General features: G+C 40.8%; 1 protein-coding gene across 1 annotated transcript in view; it reads right to left on the reverse strand.

The window, feature by feature from the left end:
* SLC44A1 (solute carrier family 44 member 1) overlaps positions 1-26,514 on the reverse strand; it is a 266,830-nt gene that overhangs the window by 37,621 nt on the left and 202,695 nt on the right. Inside the window, exons 10-13 of the mRNA XM_073636222.1 lie at positions 25,834-25,999; positions 20,695-20,851; positions 10,931-11,014; positions 7,437-7,574 (exon numbers count right to left, since the gene is read on the reverse strand). Coding sequence (XP_073492323.1) covers positions 7,437-7,574; positions 10,931-11,014; positions 20,695-20,851; positions 25,834-25,999 — 545 coding nt within the window. The remainder of the gene's footprint in view (positions 1-7,436; positions 7,575-10,930; positions 11,015-20,694; positions 20,852-25,833; positions 26,000-26,514) is intronic.

Consider the following 26,514-nt stretch of genomic DNA (forward strand, 5'->3'; position numbering starts at 1 on the left):
TTGTAAGCTTTGGTCTTCAAACACAACAGCATCATTTGTTACTGAAGAGGCCTTTGTGTCAAGGGCTCTTCACGTCAGCCTAAATACATTTGTTTTTTCTTTCATTCCTAAATTGAACTTTAAGGTAATAGGGAGATTGCAGATGTATAAATATTAAAGAAGTTGAATATACAGGAAGGTTTGTGACCAGCAAACTGACAACAACCGAGTGTCTAAAATCCCAGTTCCTCAACAGAGGAAAACTTAAGGTATACCAGGATAACGTGGACCACATAGGGCCCAACTACAGTAAGTCATAGTGCAATATGCAGTAGTGATACAATCACTTTCAATACATTCATACACACACATACACTCAATCACTGCAGATGTAGAAGCCATTCCATCCTCACCGCCCCCCTACACCCTCTACCAGTCCACAGGAGCACAGAGCCTACAATAGGGCTCTCGACAGCCTACAGACACCGCAGTCCCCTCAGAGGGGGCAGAAGTCCCCTATTGCTGAAAGAGCGGGGTGTCATTCCAGAAGGAATCAGCTATGTCAAGCCAAGGTTGCCATATCTTAGTAAACGTTTGGGACAGGCCCTTCCATTATAAATGAGTTTAAAGATGGGTATAAATCTTATTTATCATACAGTACAACATTTGAACATTTGGAGCAGATACATTTTTCCATTGTAGCAAATTTAATTTCCTAGCATAAAACAATACTATGCGAGCCAAAGTTCGAGTATGGGTCTTGTGTAGGAAGCTGTTAAGTACACCCAATAGTCCAACTTCTGGAGTGCGAGGTACTGGTAAATGTAAGGCGTCTTCAAAAAAAGAGAATAAGTCCTTCCAGAATGTTGACAGGGCTGGGCAGGACCAAAACATATGCATGTAACTGGCATCAGTGGAGCCACACTTGAAACAGGAGGCAAAGGGAGCATAACCCATACGAGCGAGCCTGGCAGGAGTATAGTGCAACTGGTGTATAAATTTAAACTGTACAGATTGTTCATTAGATCCAATAAGATCCAGAAAGCAGACCTCCGAGGCCTCCTCCCACCTCTCCTCGGACAGCCCGGGAATTTCTACTTCCCATTTCCGCTGAGCAATCTGGAAGGGTCTAACCCCAGCAGTTTGCAAGCATGTATAGATAGTCATGACCAGTTTTTCAATGTCCAGGTATGACAGTAGCACCTCCAATAATTCAGTAATTTAGTGAGCTCCTGGGTCAGACCACGGAATTGTGCCCAGATGGCATGCCGTAATAAAAGATATTTAAAGCAAAATTTATTCGAAACTCCACACCATGCCTTCAAGCCTTCGAAGGAAATGAATGCATTGTTAACAAAAACATGGGAGCCGTGAGTGACACCAAGTTATGTCCACCATAGGGAATCTGGGTGACCCAGTAGCTCTAAGAAGTTAGGATTGTGCCATAAGGGGGCTTTGGGAGACACCCCACCCAAGTTTTTGAGAACCTTATTTCCTTAATGCCAGGCTAGCCAGCTAACTTCTATCGGACAGCCATGGGAGCAAAGTTTAGGTATAGAGCTATGTAGTATGTCGATAAGTGAGGCCCCGGGAACCAGCAAGAGCAGTCAATAGAGCAGTGGAACAGGACGAGGAGGCCTTCAGAAACCAGTCATAAATGTATGCAAGCTGTGACGCTATAAAGTAGTGTCGTAGGTTGGGGCAGGCTAGTCCCCCATTTACCATAGCGGCCTGGAGAGAGGCCCTCGCAATTCTTGGGTTTGACCCCTGCCAGAGGAAGGAGTATAAAAGTGCAAAAAACAAAAAGACTGGGGGTGGCCGGAAAACAAAGAAATTTAGGTAAGTATATTAATTTAAAAATGTTCATACGACCAATTAAATTTAGTGGTAGGGAGGCCCAGATGTGGGTTGGATGGTCAATTTGGATTGAGATAGGTAGGTATAGTCAAGTGTGGGGCCTATAGGGAATGCCACAGACTTGTCCCAGCCAACTTTTAGCTAAGAGACCTTCCCAAACTCCTCTACAACTCCCAATAGGGAAATAAAGGATTGCTCTGAGCCATCTAAATAAGGGGGCTGTCACACAGCAAGACCATGACATACAGGAACACATATAAGACAGGCGATAACCCAAATTTAACCCCTGCCATTCCCCAAAAACAAGGGGCTGGCTTATTCCCCAAACTTATGGTACATACTAGGAACATGGCCAATACAGGCAAGTCAGCGAACAAACTTTAGATCAGTCAGTGATCAAGAGTAAACGAACATTAGCAGCATAGTCACCAAGTGGAGATCTGCGTCCTCTTGACGTAGCAAACAACTTGGAATACTTGCCACAGGTATGGTGCCAATGGTTGGAGAGGAGAAAAGAAATGGAGCACATAACTGGGGAAAAAAAACCCCAGATCAGGTGTCAGGTGCCCAGTCGGACATGCGGCCAGGCTGTCACTGTGGAACTTTAATGCTGTAGACTTGCAGAGCTCCTACTGTAGACTCACCACTGCAACTTTGCTCTTGCTAGAGACTTGGCACGCAAATTTACTACAAATTGGAAAAGTGTCAAGAACTTGTGCTTCAAGTGCTCTGCAAGTGTACAACTTGCTAGTGAAAACGTGCAGCAAGTTAATAGACGTACAATTCAACACTGCCACAAATTTGTGGCAAGTTATCCTTGATATATTGGATTGTGGCTGGGTCACCACGAGGTGCATTTGATCTCTATATGTTGTGGTCTTTCCATCCATCTGGAAACATATCAGACCTGAATAGCCATTGGGGATATTGTGGCTTTATCACAGCAAAGCGCAACTGATCTCTGTTTATTCATCTCTCCATCTGATAAGAATCCCGTGAGCACTGGTATCGTTCACTTGGAGTGCACTTATCATTCGTATTGCTTCACAGTTCGATATTGTCAACTTTGGGACTTTTTGCACTCTATTTCACATATATGGACTTTTATTAATCTTTGATCGTTTTTATTCCTAATTTTCTTCACATTTTTCCACGAATTTTATTAATAATACATTGTTGTCGTATCTAAATTGGTATGAATAGCACCTTAAAGTGACAGCGCACCTATTTAGTGAGAAGTATGTTTTGATATCTAGTATTCTGATATTTCAGTGTTGCTGTTGTCACATATCTTTACTTTGTACGCCAAGCACAGCAGATCTCTTTTTAGTTTTGCATGACGGTTTCTGTATATCACAGGGGGAAGAACACAGGCATTGAGAGACAGGACATTTAGAGCACAGCAGCGATTCTCTGCTGAACGGCATCCTGAAGCTGCTGGTTTCTGTATAGCACAGGGGGAAGGACAGTTAGAGGCAGGACATTTAGTCTGCATTCACACCTGAGCGTATAGTTTTCAGGCGGAAATTTGCACGATTTTGCCTCCATTTTGTACAGGTCAAAAGGTCACCAATATAAAAAGCAGAAAACTGCCTGTAATCTGCCCAAAAAGAAGCTCATGTACTTTTAGGTTCAGGCGACAGAACGCTCAGATGTGAACAGGGGCCATTTAAATTATTGGGATTTTGCTTGTTGGCTATTTTTGAACTTTTGAGATGAACGTTTTTTACGAGCTGAAAATGCTCAGGTGTGAATGCAGCCTTAGAGCACAGCAGCAATTCTCTGCTGAATGGCATCCTGCAGCTGCCGGTTTCTGAATAGCACAGGGGGAAGGACAGGTGCAGTCAGAAGCAGAACATCCAGAGCACAGCAGCTATTCTCTGCTGAACGACATCCTGCAGTTGCTGGTTTCTGTATAGCACAGAGGGAAGGACAGGGGCAGGGAGAGGCAGGACATTTAGAGCACAGCAGCGATTCTCTGCTGAACGGCATCCTGCAGTTGCTGGTTTCTGTATAGCACAGAGGGAAGGACAGGGGCAGGGAGAGGCAGGACATTTAGAGCACAGCAGCGATTCTCTGCTGAACGGCATCCTGAAGCTGCTGGTTTTCATATAGCACAGGGGGGAAGGACACAGACAGAGAGAGGTAGAACATATGGAGAGCACAGCAGCTTTTCTCTGCAGAGCATGGCTGATGAGATTACAGCAAAATGTAAACACTAGAACCCGACAGAGAAAACCACCAGAAATGAAAATGTAATATTCTACTGGATGTACCGTGAAATGGCCATATCTTGAATTCCAACAGTTGTGATATCCCTTTTCTGCCAATAAGATACTGCATCTATTGGTTGGAGGAGTCCCTTTTACTATGCAGGAAGGATTTTCAACAAATCATGTCTGAAACACTGTAATATCAAATTAAAATGATTTTTGTTTATTAGAGTAGGGGGAACGTTAAAACCCATGCCAGAGTTTTATTGCAGTTCGTGTCCATATTGCAGATTTTACCTCACTTCTTATTTGGTGAAACCACACTGACACAGAATCTGAGGGGAAATCTCTCTGACAGAGGAGCCCCAGATTGCAGTAAAATTTGGCAGTATTTCAAATCCTCCCCTACTCCATCCAAAAGGAAAAAATGTTTTAGCTAGTCAAAATTTAAGCAACTTTCTTTGCAGGATTCCATGTAAACATCTACCAAATGTCATGAAAAATAAAAAAAAAAGCATGTTACTATTCCTCACACTCAGGAGATATCAAACAATGGACAGGTAAATGTCTCATCAAGAACCAAATTAAAACCACAGTTACTAAACTTCTAAGGACAGATGAACAATAAACTATTAGAAAATTCAGGTTTGGCATCATAGCGTCTGGTATTGAACAATCTTGACATACAAAATAATGTTGCTGCTTGGCGGAAATCCAGAGTCTCCAGAGTTTTTTTTTTAAATAATGGCATAAACACCGTTAGTGTCACCTACAATGGTCCCAGATGACAACCACAGAGGTTTTAAAATACCTTTTTATCTGTTGTTTAGTACAATAAATGGGTTTTAGAAGTGGACATGGCTGTTGATTGTCAAACAAAAACAATGTAATGCATTTTTTTAATAGTTTACTGTGATCTCAACTACCCGCAAAAGTCTAGTAATAGCTTTTTTTTTGTTTTTTGGTTTTTGGATGTAAAGTCACTGTAGACTCCAAGCAGGTTCCTATTCATTAACTTAATATTTCAAAAAAATTTTTTTTCTGTTGTGCTTCCACTAATAAGATTGCTGGTTAACATGCCTCTACAAGGCCTAACCTCTGCAAGCATAGCATGAATTATATAAAGATGGTTAGTCTTTGTATACTAAAACCATCTGTGCACAGCAGTACTCACAGAAGTTGCTAATGGCATCACAGATCTTCAAGACACAGTAGATGTGATTTCATAAGTTACCATTTGGAATCTGCATGTGTGCCTTTAAATGCATTTACGCAGAAGAAAAGTTTAGAATGGAGTATGCAAGGTAACTTGAATTACTGCTTTGGCATTTCCTAGATCATTTGTTGTTAATAATGTATATAGAAAAAGGCGCAAGCATCAAGATGTGAACATCAGTATTTATTCGCTCATTTCTGTTTTGTTGTATTTCTTTTTTTTATGTTTAAATAAATTATTGCTAGAATTCAGCTACGAGGATGAACAAAGAAAGGAGCATGAGAATAGGAGGCAAAGTCTGTTTTCAAAGAACCAGAAAAGCAACTAAAATTTATAGTACGTGACCACATTTGCTTCATTTCTAGGAAAGGATAGCTAAAAATTATAGAACGTGGCTGATGAGTCAGCAATAAAAGCTGACCATCAGAACATTTGGTGAACACAGAAAACTACAAAAAATGCTAACCCAATCCTCCGCTAGATGAAATAATGAAGTGATCAAATCATGGATTCCAGCATATTACATCTTCGTTCTGCCAAAGTTTGAAGTCCATTTATCATGCAGGGATGATTGTCCCCAGATGAAGACACGTGACGTGTCGTAACACGTAGGGATTGGCCGGAGCGAGACGAACACAGGAAGAGAAGTGAGAGTGCGCTGAAAGCGCCACACTAGCTCAGTTTTGCTGTATCTGCTTTTTAACCTCTGATTTAATGTAAGAGTCAATTTTAACACTTAATAAATGTCCCCATAATTTAACTTACTACAGGGGGTCCCCGGGTTACAAACAAGATGGGGACTTTAGGTTTGTTCTTAAGTTGAATCTGTTTGTAAGTCGGAACAGGTAAATTTTTTAAGTGTAGCTCCAGCCAAAAAATCTATTTTTAAGTCTTTTAGATAACCCTTCCCTAGGCTATCACCCCTGTAACATTTGTTTTGCTGTCTGTGCCCCTGTTCAGAAGATTTCACCTCACTTTCTGTCCCAATGACAATTGGATTTTGAAAATTTGGGGTTATTAGGGAAATAAGGATTGGTGATAAAGCATCAGTGGAGACACCTTTTTCCCATGTTAACTCTTACAGGAGTGAATTTCCCTTCCTAGGGGTAGATTTCCTCTCACTTCCTGTTGTCTCCTTCCGTTTGTAAGTAGGAGTCGTTTGTAAGTCGGGTGTTTGTAAGTAGGGGACCCCCTGTACACTAGTGGAGCCCCCTCTTTTTCTCTCCCTTCTTTACCCCCAATACCGAGCTATTTTAGAAGTCATAGCAGGCGATCCTAGAGGAGAGATCCAGGACCAGCAGCACTGACCGACAGCGGTGACAACATCCATGGATTATCACTCATAACAGCTATGACACCACAGCTTTGAGGTGAGAGTTCTGAGAAACCATACTTACAGAAAGTTCAGAAGGGCAACACCACCATAGTACTTTATTAAGGAACCTTACATTGGATTCATATCACATTCCTATTTTGGACTTTCTATTATAGTTTACCCATCGCTAAGGACTATATCTCTTTATCTATTATTGACTAGAATTTTTACTATATACCAGAGTACATGTACTGATGTGTCTGTTAGCACTAGCTTTGCACCAGCATTTATTTGTCATCAGTTAGCACTAGCTTTGTCATCAGTTGCTTATTACTTTTAACACCTAAGAGTTTACTATAGAATGGTTTTATACTTATGCACTTATGCAAAATAATATTATTTTCACGTCACTATTTATTATCACTTATTTTATGTACCCTTTCCAAACACTACTTTACCTAGAGGAGGGATCCCAGGGTATGAGATCACTGCACGAGATCACGTTTTGATTTAGTATTTTCATTTTATATGTGTCACAGCACACATTTGAGATTTTGCTGCATTTATCATATTTAATATTTTTTACACGGTAGTGATAGCACGAAGGATACAATGATTGTCAGCAAGTTGGGTCTAAAATCTAAAATCCCATCACATTTGCATTGCAGTATGAGCACATTAAAACGTCTTTTACAAATACAAAAAAGAAATGATGGCAATTATTACATACATTAGTCTCTGATACTTCTATGTTTACTGTTATTTCAGAAACATTTACAAAAACTACATCCCAATCTTACTTCTCGCCAATTAAAATAACCACATTTCAAAGCATTTTTACATTGGTTGACCTCACCTTCCCAAGGAAGAGTACAAAATCGCCCACTGTATTGATGGTAGCAACCCTTAGAGCATTTTCCACAAGGATAACAAGTGCATCTTTCGCAGAAGTGCAGAAGTTTGTGCTATTGATGGCAGTCGCTGTGTAAGCATTCTAGAGAAATGAATCAGAATTTTGAATAAGAAGATTGCATCTTATGTAAATGATAACACAATGGGGTTGATTTACTAAAAGCAAAAGGGGGATTTTCCCCAGAGTAGAATGAAGGTGGCAAAGTTTCACTTTGCAAAGAAAAACCAATCACATGCACGGAAAAAAAAAAATAAACAGCATTTTTTCTTGTGCGACTGGATGATGGAAGTATCCAGAGCTTCACCTCATTTACTGAGCTGTAGGAAACATTCTCTGGCAAAGTGCAACTGCCCTTGCAAACCAAACAGCCTATTTACTTTTTTTTAGTAAATCAACCCCAGTGACTTCTATGGATCAACTTAAAAATGTTCCTTAAAAAAGGCCAATGGCTCAGATTAGAACATCATTTATAACATTCACTAAAAGGGTTTCATGAGCTTATCAGATGGGAATAACTGTGAACATAGACTGAAAGCTTTTACCTATCTGACTTCCTTTAAGCAATCTCACGAAGGACTGTGCAGTCAGCTCTCCACAGCCTGACATGGCTATAAACAAAGTATGGTAAATTAAGCTCTGCTTTACCAAAAACAACACAGTGGGGTTGATTTACTAAAACTGGAGAGTGAAAAATCCAGGGCAGCTGTGCAGGGTATCGAATCAGCTTCTAACTTCAGCTTCTTCAATTAAGCTTTGACAAACCTGGAAGCTGATTGCTTTCTATGCAGAACTGCACCAGATTTTGAACTCTCCGATTTTAGTAACTCAACCTCAATATCATAGATATCAATTTATGGTCGCTATAGAGACTCGTGTATACTCTAGTATGAGGATCTCATTGATCACCCATGGTTTCTAGGCACATCGGCATGTCCAATCCATGGTGACACACATAGCCCAGTGTCAAGAGCAGCCCGGAAAAGGGAAAAGCATCAAGCCTCAAAATGTAAAAACCATGTCAACTTTTTCCTCATCTCCGTTCTCTGTCCACCACTGGATTTTTCTGGTTAAATTCAGTGAAAATGTAGATATAAGGGGCTTCAAGAGGTGTTGAGAGATGTCAGGCAGCTCTTTGTAATTCATGAGAACATCATGGTCTGTGTGGTTGAAAAGTAGTTCTGCATATAAATCGGATCAAGAGCAGTCTCCAATAGCTCAAAAGTATGCCCAGGGAAGCATACGTTTTAAAATCATATTAAACCCGAAAATGGAAAAATGTACTATATTGCAGCTTATCAATCCTTAGATGTAGTGGCTGTATCATACAGACATCCCTCTAGATCAGTGGATCTCAACTCCAGTCCTCAGAACCCTCCAACAGGCCAGATTTTAAGTATTACCTTGGGGAGATGCAGACTAGGATACTGCAATCACTGAGCAGCAAATGATATCACCTGTGATGTATTTCAGTTATCTTGCAAACCTGGCCTGTTAGTGAGTCCTGAGGATAGGAGTTGAGAACCACTGCTCTAGATGAACAGGGGGCAGATTTGGACAGCAGCATTGTCAGTCTAGGGGGTAGGGGGGTGTCAGATGGACAAGCAGATTTACAATAACAAATTGAAGCTTAAAATGATTGTTAACCCACTGAGACATTTTATATAATCCTCTCTGTCTTGTTATCCTAGGTGCTCCAGTCTGTTTTATTAAAAAAGTGCCCGCTATACCTTATTTCACAGCACCACACAGCACTCACATGACCAGCCACTTCTCTCTCCTCTCGATCTGACAGCTAGAGCAGGAGGGGCGGAGATTTCCCTACTGATGTCAGTCGGGACGAGAGGAGGAGAGAGCCAGCCGGTCACATGAGCGCTGTGAAATAAGGTATAGCAGGCATTTTTTTCATAAAACACAGACATAGGAGCACAAAGTATAACAAGACAGAGAGGATTATATAAACCAATACAAGTTATTCCATCAGCAGGAGGGGGTGGGCACTGACATAGGAGCAGACAGGCAGGGAGGGGAGGGGGGAGAGGACACAGGAGAGGTGCAGATGATGGAAGCATGTAAACTGACCACAGTTTCAGGGCTCAGCACCATGATACACCGTGGTGAGTTTACAGGGGGGGTGGGGCAGAACCAGGCAGGATCAGCCAGGTATTTCAGCTGATAGAAGGGGCCAAATTACACCGCACAAACACTGTGCTGTATAACATGCATTAAAGGAACAGGATCAATGCTTCTTTTTTTTTTTAGTTAACAAACGCTTTAAAGTTTTTATAAGCAATCACAACCCATTCAGTTTAAAACTGAAATGAAAGGCAAAACAATTTTGTATAGATATTAAAAAAAAAACAAAAAAAAAACATTTTTTATTTTTTTTTTTAGTATAGGTGGTCATATGCCCTCTGTACTCAGCTGCATAAGAGCAGGGGGAGGATTTGATGATTGTAGGAGAGCACACAGAGTTCCCACAGCGTGTTCTCCTGCTTAGTGTGGTCGGTTTTTAAAAAGGAAACAGAGGGACTAGCAGGAATGTCAGGAATTTCATACAAAGGAAGCAATAAAAAGACAACAGGATACCTTCTCATACAAGTACATGGTACAGCAGGCACATATCAGGAATATGAAATGTTGGGGTAACAAACGCTTTAACTCTAGTTAATACTTTAGTTACAACTAAACTTCTGGGATAAAGGTTGTACATAAATAAAAGCTGATCATTTTAAGTACCCCTGCCAGTGGTAAATGGTCTGTCTCATCTCTAACTGCAAGAGAACTTTTCTGTTGAAATACAACAGACCTACTGGCTGGATCACCAGATGGAAATAGAAGAAAGAAAGCCTATAAAAGAAAACGAACGCAGCCATCACATCTAATGCAGCGTACACAGAGTCGGACTTTTCAACCGGACTTGTCTGACAGACGCCGACTGTCCAAATCCGGCGAACAATCCGATCGTGTGTGGGCTTCACCGGACCTTCAGCGGACTTTTCCAGTCGCAAATCTGACGGACTTTAGATTTGGAACATGCTTCAAATCTTTACGTCGTAACTCCGCCGGACCCAGAAATCCACTCGTCTGTATGCTAGTCCGACGGACAAAAACCAACGCTAGGGCAGCTATTGGCTACTGGCTACCAACTTCCTTATTTTAGTCCGGTGTGCGTCATCACGTACGAATCCGTCGGACTTTGGTGTGATTGTGTGTAGGCAAGTCCGGTCGTTAGAAAGTCCGTTGAAAGTCCGCCGAAAGTCCACCCGTCTGTCGGACGGGCTGTCGGACTTTTGTAGCTGAAAAGTCCAACCGTGTGTACACGGCATAACAATTGGAAAGCTGCAATATAATAAAGGTTTGCTTTTGGGTATAATACTGCTTTAAACAAGCCCAAGGTCTAATCTATTAAGCTTATACATGAAATGTACATTACTCACTTGATTTAAATATGTGAGGCACTTTTCCAGACACCAAAGGCAGCAGATACAGGATTTCAGCATACACCTTGCACAGGCATTCTCCTAGAAGATGGACGTTAAAACATTTCAGAAACAAACACTTAAAGATGTCAAAAAGAAGTCACAACCAACTAAAAACAATAGTTTACAAGACTGTGTTCTCAAACAGCTTTAAAGCACCTTTTACACAGTCCCAATAAAGCTGTTTGGCGGGGGTCCATACAGGGTGAACCCTGCTGTACATCATAGAAGGGCAAGTGTCTGCACAGTGAGAAGACTACATTAAAAAGAAATGCGATTGTGATTCCATAGATGAAATGACTGTTATCTTAACATCTTTTTAACAGATATAAATTTAAATGTCTTTTCTATATGCATGAATTTCACATTACGACACTGAAAAATATTTATTAGCCAAAGTATTATAGTGCCGATGTTCACTGTATTGTGATGTAATATTTAATACCCCATAGGTACTTTAAAGCAGTTTTAAAGGCATTTTTTTATTAAAATAATAAACATGTTATACTCACCACTCTGTGCAGGTGCATAGAACAGCCCCAAACCTCCACTTCTGGGGTCACCTGCTGGCGATCTTGGCTCCTTCCCTTCTATGTTTGCCCCTACAGCAAGCACTTGCTATAGGGGCAGGCATGGGGCTCGATCCCAAGCCCAGCTATGTGCGCCCATTGACACAAATAGCACGGCTCAGCCCCACCCCCTGCTCTTTGCTCATAGGATTTGACTGACAGCTGCAGGGACTGCTGCTCTCAGCAAAAGGTTGTAAGAGTAAAGAAGACCGGTGGGTAAGCCAAAAATGTATTGTGTAAATTCAGAAAACTATTGCTCTTGTGGTTATATCAGTAAGTACCAGATCCAATTTCTGACATAATACTAATTTTCACACATGTGTTGATGTAGGTGTATGCATACCAATGCTGCTTCTGAAATGCACATGAGGCTGCTTAAAAAAGTGGAGACTTTTTGGAGATATGTTGACTCTCTGCATATTGAATTCACTTCCCCCTTTAGCCCTCAGCAAACCAAAAGGATGCCCTTCCCAGATACACACATGGGGTGTTTTATACTGGAGGAAAGGCAAGCCTGTCAAATTCATAGACAATCAAGTAGTGCTTTGTGCAGATCTCATAAAATAACATTCTGATAAAATGTAGTTTGGACATGAGGTATATAAACAAAAGTGCCATACTGGATGAGCATTTTGCTGACAAGCTAAAATGTTTGTACCCCCCCCCCCCCCCCCTTCTCAAAAGCAGCTGTGTCTCCCTATATAATTTTATAATGTTATAGTGTCAACAGTTTTTTTTAATTATTAATAAAATAATAATAAATGTCTAAAATAACTGTTGATCCTGCCAGTGATCTTTTCTGGGATCTGTGCGTCTACACTATCTGCGAGCTCTCTTCCCACTGAGCGTAGTTATATGTTTTCCTCAATTCTAGCACAGCCAACGCCCTCTCCTATTCTTTTTCTTACACAGAATGATTAACCACTTAAGGGCCGAGCCTCTTTCTTAGATTTGTTTACAAGTTAAAATCAGTTTTTTTTTGCTAGAAAATTACATAGAACCCCCAAACATTCCACATTTTTTTCCTAACACCCTAGAGAATAAAATGGCGGTCGTTGTAATACTTTGTCACACCGTATTTGCGCAGCGGTCTTACAAGCGCACTTTTTTTGGAAAAAATAAAATTTTTGAATTAAAAAATAAGACAACAGTAGAGTTAGCCCATTTTTTTTTTATATTGTGAAAGATAATGTTACGCCAAGTAAACTGATACCCAACATGTCACGCTTCAAAATTGCACCCGCTCGTGGAATGGCAAAAAACTTTTACCCTTAAAAATCTCCATAGGCGACATTTAAAAAATTCTGCAGGTTGCATGTTTTGAGTTACAGAGGAAGTCTAGGGCTAAAATTATTGCTCTTGCTCTACCGATCGCGACGATACCTCACATGTGTGGTTTGAACACCGTTTTCATATGAGGGCGCTACTCACATATGCGTTCGCTTCTGCATGCGAGCTTGTCGGGACGGGGCGTGTTTTTTTTTTTCTTCTTATTTATTTTACCTTTTATTTTTTATTTTTACACTGTTCTTTTTAAAAAAAAAAAATTGTGTCACTTTTATTCCTATTACAGGGAATGTAAAAAAGAGACCCAGATCTGCTGGAGCGTGGATACTTGGCATAGTAACGTCTTTAGGTCTTATAGTAATATATGTAATATGGTCTTGATTGAAGCGAATCTCAAAATACTGACCAGATGGTACCTTGTTCCAGCGAGGTTGGCCATGATGTTCCCCTCCTCCTCACCTCTATGCTTTCGAGGGTGCAACATGTACGGCTCAATGTTGCACACTTGGTGGGAGTGCCAGAACATTAGGGAATTATGGAACAAAATATTCTATATGATTAGCAAGGTAACGGGCTGTCAAATTCCAAAAGACTCATCCATTGCATTACTCAATGACAGGATACCCAAGGTCACCAAAGCTATCCAATCACTAATTTTCTACATCTTTCTGGGTACCAAATTGACCATAGCTAAGGAATGGAAAAAGAATAGAGTCTCCTTCATTGCAGCCAAAAGAAAAATCTCCTGGATTATGGCTCAAGAAAAAATGGCAAGCTCCTTAACAGACACTGTGGCAAAATTTGAATCGGTCTGGGAACCATGGGCCACCTATGTTGGTGCCCCCAGATGATCCCATATCATTAATCTACGGTGCGTGTGGGCCCTGGGGGCTGGCGGGGAGGGAGGGGGAACTTCACTTCTTCATTCCTATCTCTCTATCTTTTCCTCTTGTTTCCTTCTTTTCCACTTTTCATTCTTTTCACTCTTCTCTTTAATGTTGGAGCTCTTGGCTCTATGGGATCCACAAAGAGCCCAAGGAATGTTTCCTCTGAGGTCTATTAAATAACATCCTAAAAATGTTCAAAGTTAGATTAACAATTAGCTTTCCTGCCAAACCGATGGGAGTTTAACCTCCAGCATGAACAAACCACCTATATGTGTTTTTTACTCCCACATTCTGAACTCACTCAGGAAATTATTGTTTCAGCTCTAGTGTTCACTATTAGATTTGATTTTCCCTGACTTCTTGTTATATCGTTGTAATGATCACCCCATGCATTGTATGGTTTATCGTGCTTTATAAAAACTTACAATATACATATTGAAAGAAATGTAAACATCCCTTGTAATAGAAAAAAAGCATGACAGGACCTCTTAAATATGAGATCTGGGGTCAAAAAGACCTCAGATCTCATATTTACACTAAAATGCAATAAAATAATAATAATAAAAAAAAATTGTCATTTAAAAAAATACATAAATAAATATGTCCCTTAAAGAGCTATGGGCAGAAGTGACGTTTTGACGTCGCTTCCGGCCTACAATGTTATGGAGGGCCATCTTCCCCTCACTCGTCTCCATGTCAGGCTAGGGAAAGGATCTGATCGCCTCCGCCGCTGCCGACGGCTCCAATAAGCGGCGGAGGGCACCGGAGCGATTCCGCCGCGGAGACCACTTTTATCTTGAAGTGGACTGCCCGCTAGAGGATACCGGGGTTATGGCAGCTAGCTGCTGCCATGACAAGGATACTCCTCTTCAAAGTATTGACGTATAACGACGGTGGGCGGTCCGGAAGTGGTTAACCTCCCTGGCGGTATGATTATTTCGGATTTTAGGTGCTGAAAGCGGTACAATTATTTTGCATGGAAATTTGGCGTTTTATATTGTAGGTCTGTAAATCTTAACAATAACACACTTAAATCTGTCCAAACCAGAGTCTAGTAGATATCCCGGGTATGATCAAGTTTGAAACACAAAAACATAAATTATAATATAATAAATAAAAATAAATAATTAAAAAATTTTTTAAAAAATAGTAATAAAATAAATTTCCCCACAATTCACTATCGCTCAATTCTGCAAGTGTTCTAATTTACTATCGCTGTTTTCTAGCTGGTCTAAAGCCACTTTTGACGTAAAGGGACACTTTTTGGTTGCTATGGACAATCTCCAGTTTCCAGGCAGAAAGAACAGTATATATCATGTAAAACTGCATGCAGGGCATGGGCCAGAGCACTGGGGACAAAAGGGATGTGAAATCATTTCATACAGTACTGTAATCTGTAAGATTACAGTACTGTATGTGTTATGATTTTGACAGTTTTTTGAATTTGCCGCCAGGCTCCGCCCCCGTGCGTCGCGCCGCTCGCAGGGAACGGAGCCTGGCACGGAGAGGCTTCGGAGGAGGACGGAGCCCTCGAACACTGCGGGGGACATCGCAGGATCCCGGGGACAAGGTAAGTAAAGCCGCCCCAGGATCCTGCAATGCGATCCCGAGTGTGGCTCGGGGTTACCGCTAATGGTACTGAATTTTAACCCCGAGCCACACTCGGGAAAACCGCCAGGGAGGCTACAGTGTCACTAAACCCACATAATAAAAACCATCAATAAATGGTGTATTACATGTTGTTCATACTCACTCAGTCACTATGAGATTCATTTTCTGTATTCTGTAAAAAACCTGGTTGATCCTGCTGCTATCTGTATCCCCCTTCTGCCCATGTCCCTCATTCAACTAGTGATTTTGCAGAGCAATGTTGGCAGCTGTGCACATGCTCAGTTTTCAGTGAGTTTCTATGCTGAGTATTTCCTCCCTATCACATCTGAGCTGCCCATATGACTATAGTCTCATGTGGGCGTATACACAATTGTAAATGACAGACCACTCCCTCCCTCCTCCTCCATAACCTCTAACCAGCTAAACACAACACAACGATGTTATATCTTTATTGATGGAGGCTTCACCTCCCTCTTATTCTAAGACACAGGCTGGAGGGACGTGAGACAGTCTGTGACTGGCAGAAATCCACCCATACCAAGTTATTGCCAAAAAGTAATGAACATTTGATTTCAAATATATATTTGTATGATGATTTAAAAACAGTTTATTGATATTATTTATTTTTACTCTGCATTTCAAAGGCTGATTTTTTTTTTATTTTGAACATGTGACCAGCAGCAGAGGAGTAGAAGCTCCTCCTGCTTATGTTTCCCTGCAGACAGATCTGGGTCATGTGACAGCAGTATATTGATTAGCAAAAGATACTGCAGAGGCGCTTTACAGTGGTTTTTAACCCTTTCTCGGCCGCTAGCGGGGGGTAAAACCGCCCCGCTAGCGGCCAAATACCGACGGTAAAGCGCCGCTTTACCGCCGACGCCGCCCCCCGCCTCAGTGTGAAAGGGCCCTTACAAGAGTGAGAGAGAGTTGGGCATGATGTCATAAGCCTAGGCTTTTTACCAGACAAGAAACAGGAAGTGGGCTGTATAAGGTAGAAAAAAAAGGTTTTACTATCCAAAAGGTAAAACAACAAGGGCAGACGATTTAATAGATGGAACGATGAAAAAATTACCGAAGGTCCGCTTTAAGTGTACACACTGCTCTATAGAGAGCCACCTAGTAATAGGAGCCACTACAGAAGTCAGGCAAAAGCAAAAATGATCAAGTGCTGTAAAGAAGAGACAGTTCGCAAAATGAATGTAAGTGTGATAATTTAATAATGTGGGTTTAATAACACTTTAACAGCTGGAGAGGTTGGTAAAATTTACAAACACTTCAAGCTCTTGCCAAGTCTGTCACCCAGCAGAACAGGCTTCATAAAAGAAAAAGGAGCGAGATCGAGGACCATTTTGCCCTTTAAATTTCATTAATCCCTGACTCATAAAGAAGTTCAAAAGTGGCAGAGAAAGCGTGACACTTGACAGGCACGGTTATGTAATTACCACATTTTAATAAGAATCCAATAGAAAATCATTCATCATAGTTAATTTAGAATCAAGCAATTTGCATTCCCATTTCTGAAAGACTGATAAGCCTCAAAATAATGTAAAAACACTTTTACAGCCAATTAACTTCATCTTGCTGGATAGTAAATTGGAATGAAAAAAAAAAAGTCCTGTCTTGTGTCTGAGAAGTCAAATCATGTACTCTGTACTGATCATATACTCTGATTATACATCTAGTAGAAATCAGGTATTTTGCATTTCTGTCTCAAACATGGCAAGATAGCACAGCAATCTCTAGAAACAACTGAAATAAGAAAATTATTTGTGCCTTGTGACTGGAATTTAAAGTAATATTAAAGGGTCAGCTTTTAAAATAACAAACAAGTTATACTTACCTGCTCTATGCAGTGGTTTTACACAGAGCAGCCCTGATCCTCCTCTTCTCTGGTCCTCCACCAGCGCTCTGGGCCCCCCCTCCCCCTCCACTGACTGCCCCCATAGCAATCTGCATGCTATAAGGGCACTTGTGCATGCTCGCTCTCAAGTCCTGCTCTGTGTATGCATAAGACATACAGAGCAGGGCTTGGCCCTGCTCCCTGCTCTCTAATCACTGGCTCTGACTGACAGCAGAGGGAGCCTCGGCTCTTGTGCACATCACTAGATCATGATCAGGCTCATGTACTTAGGGGGGGCTGTAGGGGAAGCTGCATGCAGGTGTTTTTTTTTATCTTATGATGCAGCAAGGTAAAAAAAACCTTCTACCCTTACAACCACTTTAAGCCAGCCATAGACAGTTCGATTCTCAGCCGGTTCAGCAGGGACATGCCGAGATTCAAACCATGTATGGGCAGGCTGATTGTACAGCAGCAGCTGCTATAGCTGCAAGCAATAATCACTGTGTGTTATCACAGCAACTCCCTGCGCCCCACCCCACTGTGAGAACATATTAGCTCAGTGGGAAGGATTTTTTCCTTCCAACACCACATAAAAAAGGATCTGAGTAATCTAGTTTGTATTACTTATATTATTGCATACACACACTATATTATATATACACATACATACATACACACACATATACATACACACACACACACACACCGTATTTATCGGCGTATAACACGAACAGGTGTATAACACGCACCTTCATTTTAGGAGGGAAGTTTCAGGAAAAAAAACTTAAATTTTAAATAAAGAACTTTGAAGCAAAATAAGGGTCAGTGCCCATCAATGCAGCCTCACCATTGCCCATCTGCAGCCTGATCAATGCCATCTGCAGCCTCACAATTGCCCATCAATGCAGCCTGATCAATGTCCATCTACAGCCTCACAATTGCCCATAAATGCAGCTTGATCAATGCCCATCTGCAACCTTACAATTGCCCATCAATGCCCATCTGCATCCTCACAATTGCCATCAATGCAGCCTGATCAATGCCCATATGCAGACTCACCATTACCATGAATGCAGCCTGATCAGTGCCCATCTGCAGCCTCACCTCAGATTACTGCTGCCTTGGAGGGGACAGGGAGAGGGGTGGGACGAGCCCTGTCAGATTACATACAGCGAGAATCTCCCGTTTACTCGTCGGCCTCTTTAATACAAAGTCCTGCCTCCTGGACCGGCTTCTATGATAGACAGAACACTGGTCCAATGCCGGCTCAGGAGATGGGACTTCCTATTAAAGAGGCCGCTGAGTAAACAGGAGATTCTCGATGTATGTAATCTGACGGTTCTCATCCCGCCCCCCTCAGTTCCCACCTAGGCAGCCCAAATTGCAGTATCGGTGTATAACATGCACACAATATTTGCACCCGGTTTTCAGGGTGAAAAAGTACGTGTTATATGCCAATAAATATAGTATTTACCAATACTAATCAGTCCAGATTTACAAGCACTGCTGCCCATTCTGGATAATGGCCGACTACAGAAGTACCCAGTTTTTCAAATGAAAGATTTTCATCAACAAAAACAGATGGCTGAGCTGCGGTTTTACCACCCCTCAGTCGCCCACCGGAATTTTGCACACATGCTGCAATCTCAGCAATTTTAACTTGGGCTGCAAAGTTTAACAGTATTGCCTGTCAAGCTCACCCATCGAGATCAATAGGGAGGCCCCACAATCGACAGCCAAACCCTCGGCTTGCGGTTTATGGACAGTGCAGTAATGTAAAATTGCCACTCGCCAATTTAAAAAAAAGAAAGCAAAAAACAAGCGTCAGCAGGTGGCAGTAGCACCTCCTTAATGCCTGCCAGTGGCTTATATAACCCTTTAGATTACCTTTCAGAGGGCGGTAAACCACACCGCCAGTGTGAAAGAGCCCGAATAGCAGCAGCTGGTAAAATACAGGCAGTAAAACATAAAATTAAAAATATACACTTTAAGCTTTTAAGTTTTACTTCTCTTTTTTTATGCTTTTGTCCTTTTCACGTGTTTTAATAAAAAACAGAACCATGGAATTTATTAAAATAGTGTGCTGAATAAAAGCCCTAGATGTGCTTAACCACTTCGTATCTGGGGCAATTTTTTTATTTTTCATACATGTTAAATCAGCATTTTTATGCTGGGAAATTACTTTATCCCCAAACATCATATTTTTTCTGAAAGAAAAGGCATGCCATTTGCACAGTGGTTTATCAAACACATATTGACAAAATATTACACTAAAATGAATTTGAATGCACAGAAACATAATAGAATGCTCAATTTTTTTCGAAATATAAAAAATAGGGTTGCATTGTATAAACAGATACCAAACATGCCAAGACTCAAAATTGAGTGTGCCCACGAAATAGCGAAAAACTACAATACCTAAAACTTCATAGGTGACGCTTTAAAAGCTATTACAGGTTATCAGTTTAGAGTTAATCATGAATTATGGCCCCAGAATTATTGTTTTCCCTCCAACGTTCGCAGCAGTACCTCACATGTGTAATTACACGTGCAAGGCCCTGCATTTGCGTGTATGTGTGGGGGAAACCAAGGGTTTTTTTTTTTACACTTTTCAAAAAGTGTATTTTCATTTAAAAAAAATTATTTATATCACAAGGAGGCCAACAAGCTCCCCAGGTGACAAGTTCTCTTTATGGGTACATTAGACCCCCACAATGTCTCCCCTAACCTTCACTGCAGCCAATCAAGCACAGATCATGCTTAGTTAGCTTCTTTCCAGGCTATGGTAACCAGGGAATGAATGAACTGAAACCAGAAGCGTATGGGGAAGTTTACTGCAGTCTCAAAGAAACGGGAGAGCCTGGGAATCACGGCAGGCAGTAGTGGAGGGAGGGCTGCCCTTCTCACTACTGTAAAAAATTGAATGTCTGTAGAGCTTTAAAACAGCCTAATGCCAGCCATACACGGTTCGAATTTCAAAAGAATTTTCTTTCGAAAATCGTATCTAAGAATTTTCGGACGAATTTCACACCATTAGTGGGCTGCAGCAACGGCTGATTTTCGTGCGGCAATCAAATTTGAGGAATCGGACATGTTGGAAATTTTTTGAAAAACGAACGATTTTCTAATCAATGATGGGAGAATCATGCAAGAAATGTAATAAGAAAAGAAAATTTACGGAGACAAAAGAAGATTTCCGGCCACGAAAATTCTTTTCTGTATCAACATGAAATTGAAGGCTTGGTCGGCCGCATTTCGAAAATCAATGGTGGCACCATCGGATCATAAAAAAAAAAAAAAAAAAACTTTCTGATTTTGAAAAGAAAATTCGGTCGAAATTCGACCATGTATGGCCTGCTTAAGGACATTAAGCGGTTAAACAATGTAAAAGAATCCTGCCATTTGTAAACTTTATACCTCAAAATGCAGCACATTATCATATGGTGATATGAGGAGAAAAAAAAAAACCTTATACAGGTACACTCAATGCTTTCATTGCAGTATGATCATTTTAGAGTTGTAACTCACCTTGCCCTTGAGCTGGCTATGAATGTACATGAGGATCATTCGGGGTATTTTTACCAGGGTAATAATGAAGGCTCCTTTTGCCACTGTCCCCAGATGGTAGAGTATTAGTCGATTTACAGAAGCTAAAATAGGTGTAAATGGGAGGTCTCTCTTGTTTCTGTAGACACAAAGATCAGGTTATAATCTTCACAGTGAGCTCATCTAGTACAAGTGACAACATCCATTTTAAGCACACTATAGCAATTGCTGAGGGCCCTTGAATATAAAAGTGTCAGACCCAACTTGTCAAACAATATTGAAGCTGAAGTTTAGCTAAAAAAAAACCAAAAAACCTTTAAAATCACTGTAGCCTCCCTGGTGGTTTTTCCGAGTGTGGCTCGGGGTTAAAATTCAGGACCATTAGCGGTAACCCCGAGCCACACTCGGGATTACATCGCAGGATCCTGGTGTGGCGTTACTTACCTTGTCCCCGGGATCCTGCGATGTCCCCCGCTGTGTCTGCGGGCTCCATCCTCCTTCGAAGCCTCTCCGTGCCAGGCTCCGTTCCCTGCGAGCGTCGCGACGCACGGGGGCGCAGCCTGGCGGCAAATTCAAAAAATTGTAAAAATCATAACACATACAGTACTGTAATCTTACAGATTACAGTACTGTATGAAATTATTTCACATCCCTTTTGTCCCCAGTGCTTTGTCCTATGCCCTGCATGCAGTTTTATGTTATATATACTGTTCTTTCTGCCTGGAAACTGGAGATTGTCCATAGCAACCAAAAAGTGTCCCTTTACATCAAAAGTGGCTTTAGACCAGCTAGACAACAGCGATAGTAAATTAGAACACTTGCAGAATTGAGCGATAGTGAATCGTGGGGAAATTTATTTTATTATTATTATTATTATTTTTTTTTTAATTATTTATTTTTATTTATTATATTATAATTTATGTTTTTGTGTTTCAAACTTTATCATACCCGGGATATCTACTAGACTCTTGTTTGGACAGATTTAAGTGTGTTATTGTTAAGAATTACAGACCTACAATATAAAACGCCAAATTTCCATGCAAAATAATTGTACCGCTTTCAGCACCTAAAATCCAAAATAATCATACCACCAGGGAGGTTAATAAGTAGGGTTATATGGGGAAATACATGCCCTCTAGAATTATGACCCCCCTAAACCTGCCCCAAGCTGACTCTCCACAATATATGTATACATATGTCTATTGTAATGGGGAAAGGCTTGACTGGTATCGAAAGTGATAACCCTTGCACGAGGCAGGAGACAGGGAGACCTGCGCTTTCATTTAGCAATGCTGCAAACACACTATCAATGCAGGACGGCTTTGTACAGTCCATAGAATAAAAAAATAATAATAACTACGTCATCTGCTTGCCCAAGCCACTAACTAAACTTGTGTCAAAGTTCCTGACTTATGCCCAGTACACACAATGAGAAAATCAGACGGAAAAAAAAAAAAAAAAAAAAAAACGCATTCGGAAGGATCGTCTGATATCTGATTGCAAATATCTGAAGGGATGAGCAGGAAAAAATTTCTTGTACGATAACAGAACAAATTACTTTTGTGTAATTCTTATAGTACTTGAACGGAAAAAAAAAAGTGACCAAGACTGCGCATCCTCGGAAACGAAAGAATACATTACAAGACAATTTTCGTAACTTTAGTAATGTCCTCGTTTTCGATATGAGACTAGCATGTAAAAAACATAAGATCGTTTATACAATATTCTCACCATGTGTATGAGGCTTTAGCTAGGTGCCACCTAAATATATATATATATATATATATATATATATACACATACACACACATATACACACACACACACACACATATTATATTTATATTTATATATATATATATATATATATATATATATATATATATATATATATATATATTCCTTCCTGTGTTCTCCATATCAGTCATCATCCCCTCACCACGTGCAGATAAGAAACCTAGGTGACACACACATAATTGTGAAGTGGAAGGAAAATGATAAAAAGGTTTTCCAAATTTTTTACAAACTATCTGAAAAGTGTGGCGTGCATTTCTATTCAGCCCCCTTTACTCTGATAACCCTACAGTCCCCACACTGTGCAGGGACCGCCCTGTCAGATCTCCGCTCTCCCCTATGGGGTATCGGATGAGCACGGACCGTCTGTCCGTGTTCACCTGATCCGCTCTGCAGACAGATAGAAAAATAGGATTTTCCTCCGTCTGCAGAATCGGACGAGAGTGGGGATGGATGATATCGGGTGTCAGCGGATGTTTATCCGCTGACACACAATATCCCATAGGGATGCATGTATGTCCGCATTTTATCCGAAAACGGATGGATGAAATACGGTCTGCACGTGTGAAAGGGGCCTAACACTGCACATCACTCTGAACACACCATCCCCACTTTGAAACATGGTGGTGGCAGCATCATGTTGTGGGGATGCTTTTCTTTAGCAGGGACATGGAAGCTGGTCAGAGTTGATGGGAAGATGGATGGAGCCAAATACAGGGCAGCCCTAGAAGAAAACCTGTTATGCCGCATACACACGGTCGGACTTGCCAACGGGACAAGCTCCGCCGGCATTTCCGACGGAAAAATTTAGAGCACGTTCTCTAAGTCCGTCGGAAATGCCGACAGAAAAAGTCCGATGGGGCATACACATGATCGGATTATCCGACCAAAAGCTCCCATTGGACTTTTTCAGTTGGAAATTCCGACCGTGTGTACGCGGCATCTAGAGTCTGCAAAAGACTTGAGACTGGGGCAGAGGATCACCTTCAATCAGTACAATGACCCTACACATACAGCTAAAGCTACAATGGAACAGTTTAGATCAAAGCATATTCATGTGTTAGAATGGCCCATACAAAGTCCAGATCTAAAGCCAATTGAGAATCTGTGGCAAGACTTGAAAATTGCTGTTCACAGACGCTCTCCATCAAATCTGACAGAGCTTGAGCTATTTTGCAAGGAAGAATGGGCAAAAATTTCACTCTCAAGATGTGCAAAGCTGGTAGAGACATCCCCAAAAAGACTTGCAGCTGTAATTTCAGCAAAAGGTGGTTCTACAAAGTTTTGACTGAGGGGCTGAATACAAATGCACGCCACACTTTTCACATATTTATTTGTAAAAAATGTTGAAAACAATTTATCATTTTCCTTCCACTTCACAATTATGTGCCACTTTGTGTTATTCTATCACATAAAATCCCAATAAAATACAATTACGTTTTTGGGTGTAACATGACAAAATGTGGAAAATTTCAAGGGGAGCGAATACTTTTTCATGTATGTGCCTCAGACACACACACATACTGTATACAGTGGATATAAAAAGCCTACACACCCCTGTTAAAATGTCAAGTTTCTGTGATGTAAAAAAAGGAGACAAAGATAAATCATTTCAGAACTTTTTCCACCTTTATTGTGACCTATAAACTGTACAACTCAGTTGAACAACAAACTGAAATCTTTTAGGTGGAGGGAAGTAAAAATAAAAAACGAAAATAATATGGTTGCATAAGTGTGTACACCTTTAGACGAATACTTTGTTTTTATTACAGCACTCAGTCTTTTGGTGATAAGTCTATCAGCATGGCACATCTTGACTTGGCAATATTTGCCCACTCTTCTTTGCAAAAACACTCCAAATCTGTCAGACTGCGAGGGCATCTCCTGTGCACAGCCCTCTTCAGATCCCTACAGATTTTCAATCAGATTTAGGTCTCGGCTCTGGCTGGGACATTCCAAAACTTTAATCTTCTTCTGGTGAAGCCATTCCTTTATTGATTTGGATGTATGCGTTGGGTTGTTGTCATGCAGAAAGATGAAGTTCCTCTTCATGTTCAGCTTTCTAGCAGAAGCCTGCAGTTTTGTGCCAATATTGACTGGTATTTGGAACTGTTCATAACTCCCTCTACCTTGACTAAGGCCCCTGTTCCAGCTGAAGAAAAACAACCCCAAGGCATGATGCTGCCACCACCACCATGCTTCACTGTGGGTATGGAGTCCTTTTTGTGATGCGCAGTGTTGTTTTTGTGCCAAACATATCCTTAGGAATTATGGCCAAAATGTTCCATCTTGGTTTCATCAGACCATAACACATTTTCCCACATGCTTTTGGGAGATGAGGGGCTTCAGATGTGTTTTTGCAAAATTTAGCTGGGCTTGGAAGTTTTTCTTTGTAAGAAAAGGCTCCCGTCTTGCCACTGTACCCCATAACCCAGACATATGGAGAATATGGGAGATTGTTGTCACATGCACCACACAGCCAGTACTTGCCAGATATTCCTGCAGCTTCTTTAATGTTGCTATAGGTCTCTTGGCAGCCTCCCTTACCAGTTTTCTTCTCGCATCTTTATTAATTTTGGAGGGACGTCCAGTTTTTGGTAATGTCACTGTTGTGCCATATTTTCTCCACTTGATGATGACTGTCTTCCGTATATCTAATGTCTTGGAAATTCTTTTGTATCCTTCTCCTAACTGATACCTTTTAACAATGAGATCCCTCTGATGCTTTGGAAGCCCTCTGCAGACCATGGCTTTTGCTGTAGGATGCGACTAAGAAATTGTCAGGAAAGACTTACTAGAACAGCTGAACTTTATTTGGGATTAATCAGAGGCACTTTAAAAGATGGCAGGTGTGTACTGACTCCTATTTAACATGAGTTTGAATGTGATTGCTTAATTCTGAACACAGCTACATCCCCAGTTATAATGGGGTGTGCACACTTATGCAACCACATTATTTTAGTTTTTTAGTCCCCCCCCCCCCCCAACTAAAAAAATTTCAGTTTGTTTTTCAATTGAGTTGTGCAGTTTATAGGTCACATTAGACGTGGAAAATAGGGGTGTGTAGACTTTTTATATCCACTGTATGTACAAAGGACGTGTGAGTTTTCACTTTATTTCAGTTATTATATAAGTCTGAATACACAGTTACTAAAGTTATTATATAAGCCTTGCCATTAGATCAAACTGAGTTAGGCAATAAAAAAGGAAGTACTTTATTTCATGTTCCGGCTTTGTATGCGGCATTCAGATTAAATCCTGATATTTTTTGATTTTTGTTTTTTTAACAGTGACATTTTAATTACAGTATTTGTTAAAGAATCTCACCTTGTGAAATAATATGTTACCACAGCACCAGCTATGGTCATTTGCTGGCAGGCTAAAATAAACTCACTGATCCATACGAGCCCTACAACATGATACCACCACATATACTGCAGAGGGCCATTAATCTTGAACTCCACAAAGCCTTGTTCATTAGTATATGGTTCACCTGAGAACAAAAATAGAAATAATTTTTTCACATGTGCAGAGAGCCAAGGGTTATGTATGAAATTTGGTGGATTTTGGAATGACCAACACTTTGGTCACTTCAGAGTGTATGAATAGCCCAAACTTTGTTTGAGTTTTGGGTAGAATATGGAACATCCTGCCAGGTTAATTTTTTGTCATCTACTATTGAGGAATTTCCCTTCACTTCCTATCTTAGCTGCATTTGTATGGCTGTCATAAACAGGTTAAAACTGCTATTTCTGTATCAACTACACTCACTGATACAAACATTACCTTATTCATGACACGTATGGTTTTTGGTTGAACTAGATGGACTTGTGTCTTTTTTCAACCTGACTATGTAACTATGTATATCCAAAACACTTTAAATAGGGTATAGTTTCCCTTTAAAGACGATAGATAAAATCTGTTCTTATTCATCCTCTTATTAACCACTTGACCGCCAGAAGATTTACCCCCCTGTTTGTGACCAGGTCATTTTTGCTTTTTGGCTCT

The sequence above is a fragment of the Aquarana catesbeiana genome, linkage group LG01 (genome assembly GCF_042186555.1).
Source record: "Aquarana catesbeiana isolate 2022-GZ linkage group LG01, ASM4218655v1, whole genome shotgun sequence".
Lineage (NCBI taxonomy): Eukaryota > Metazoa > Chordata > Amphibia > Anura > Ranidae > Aquarana > Aquarana catesbeiana.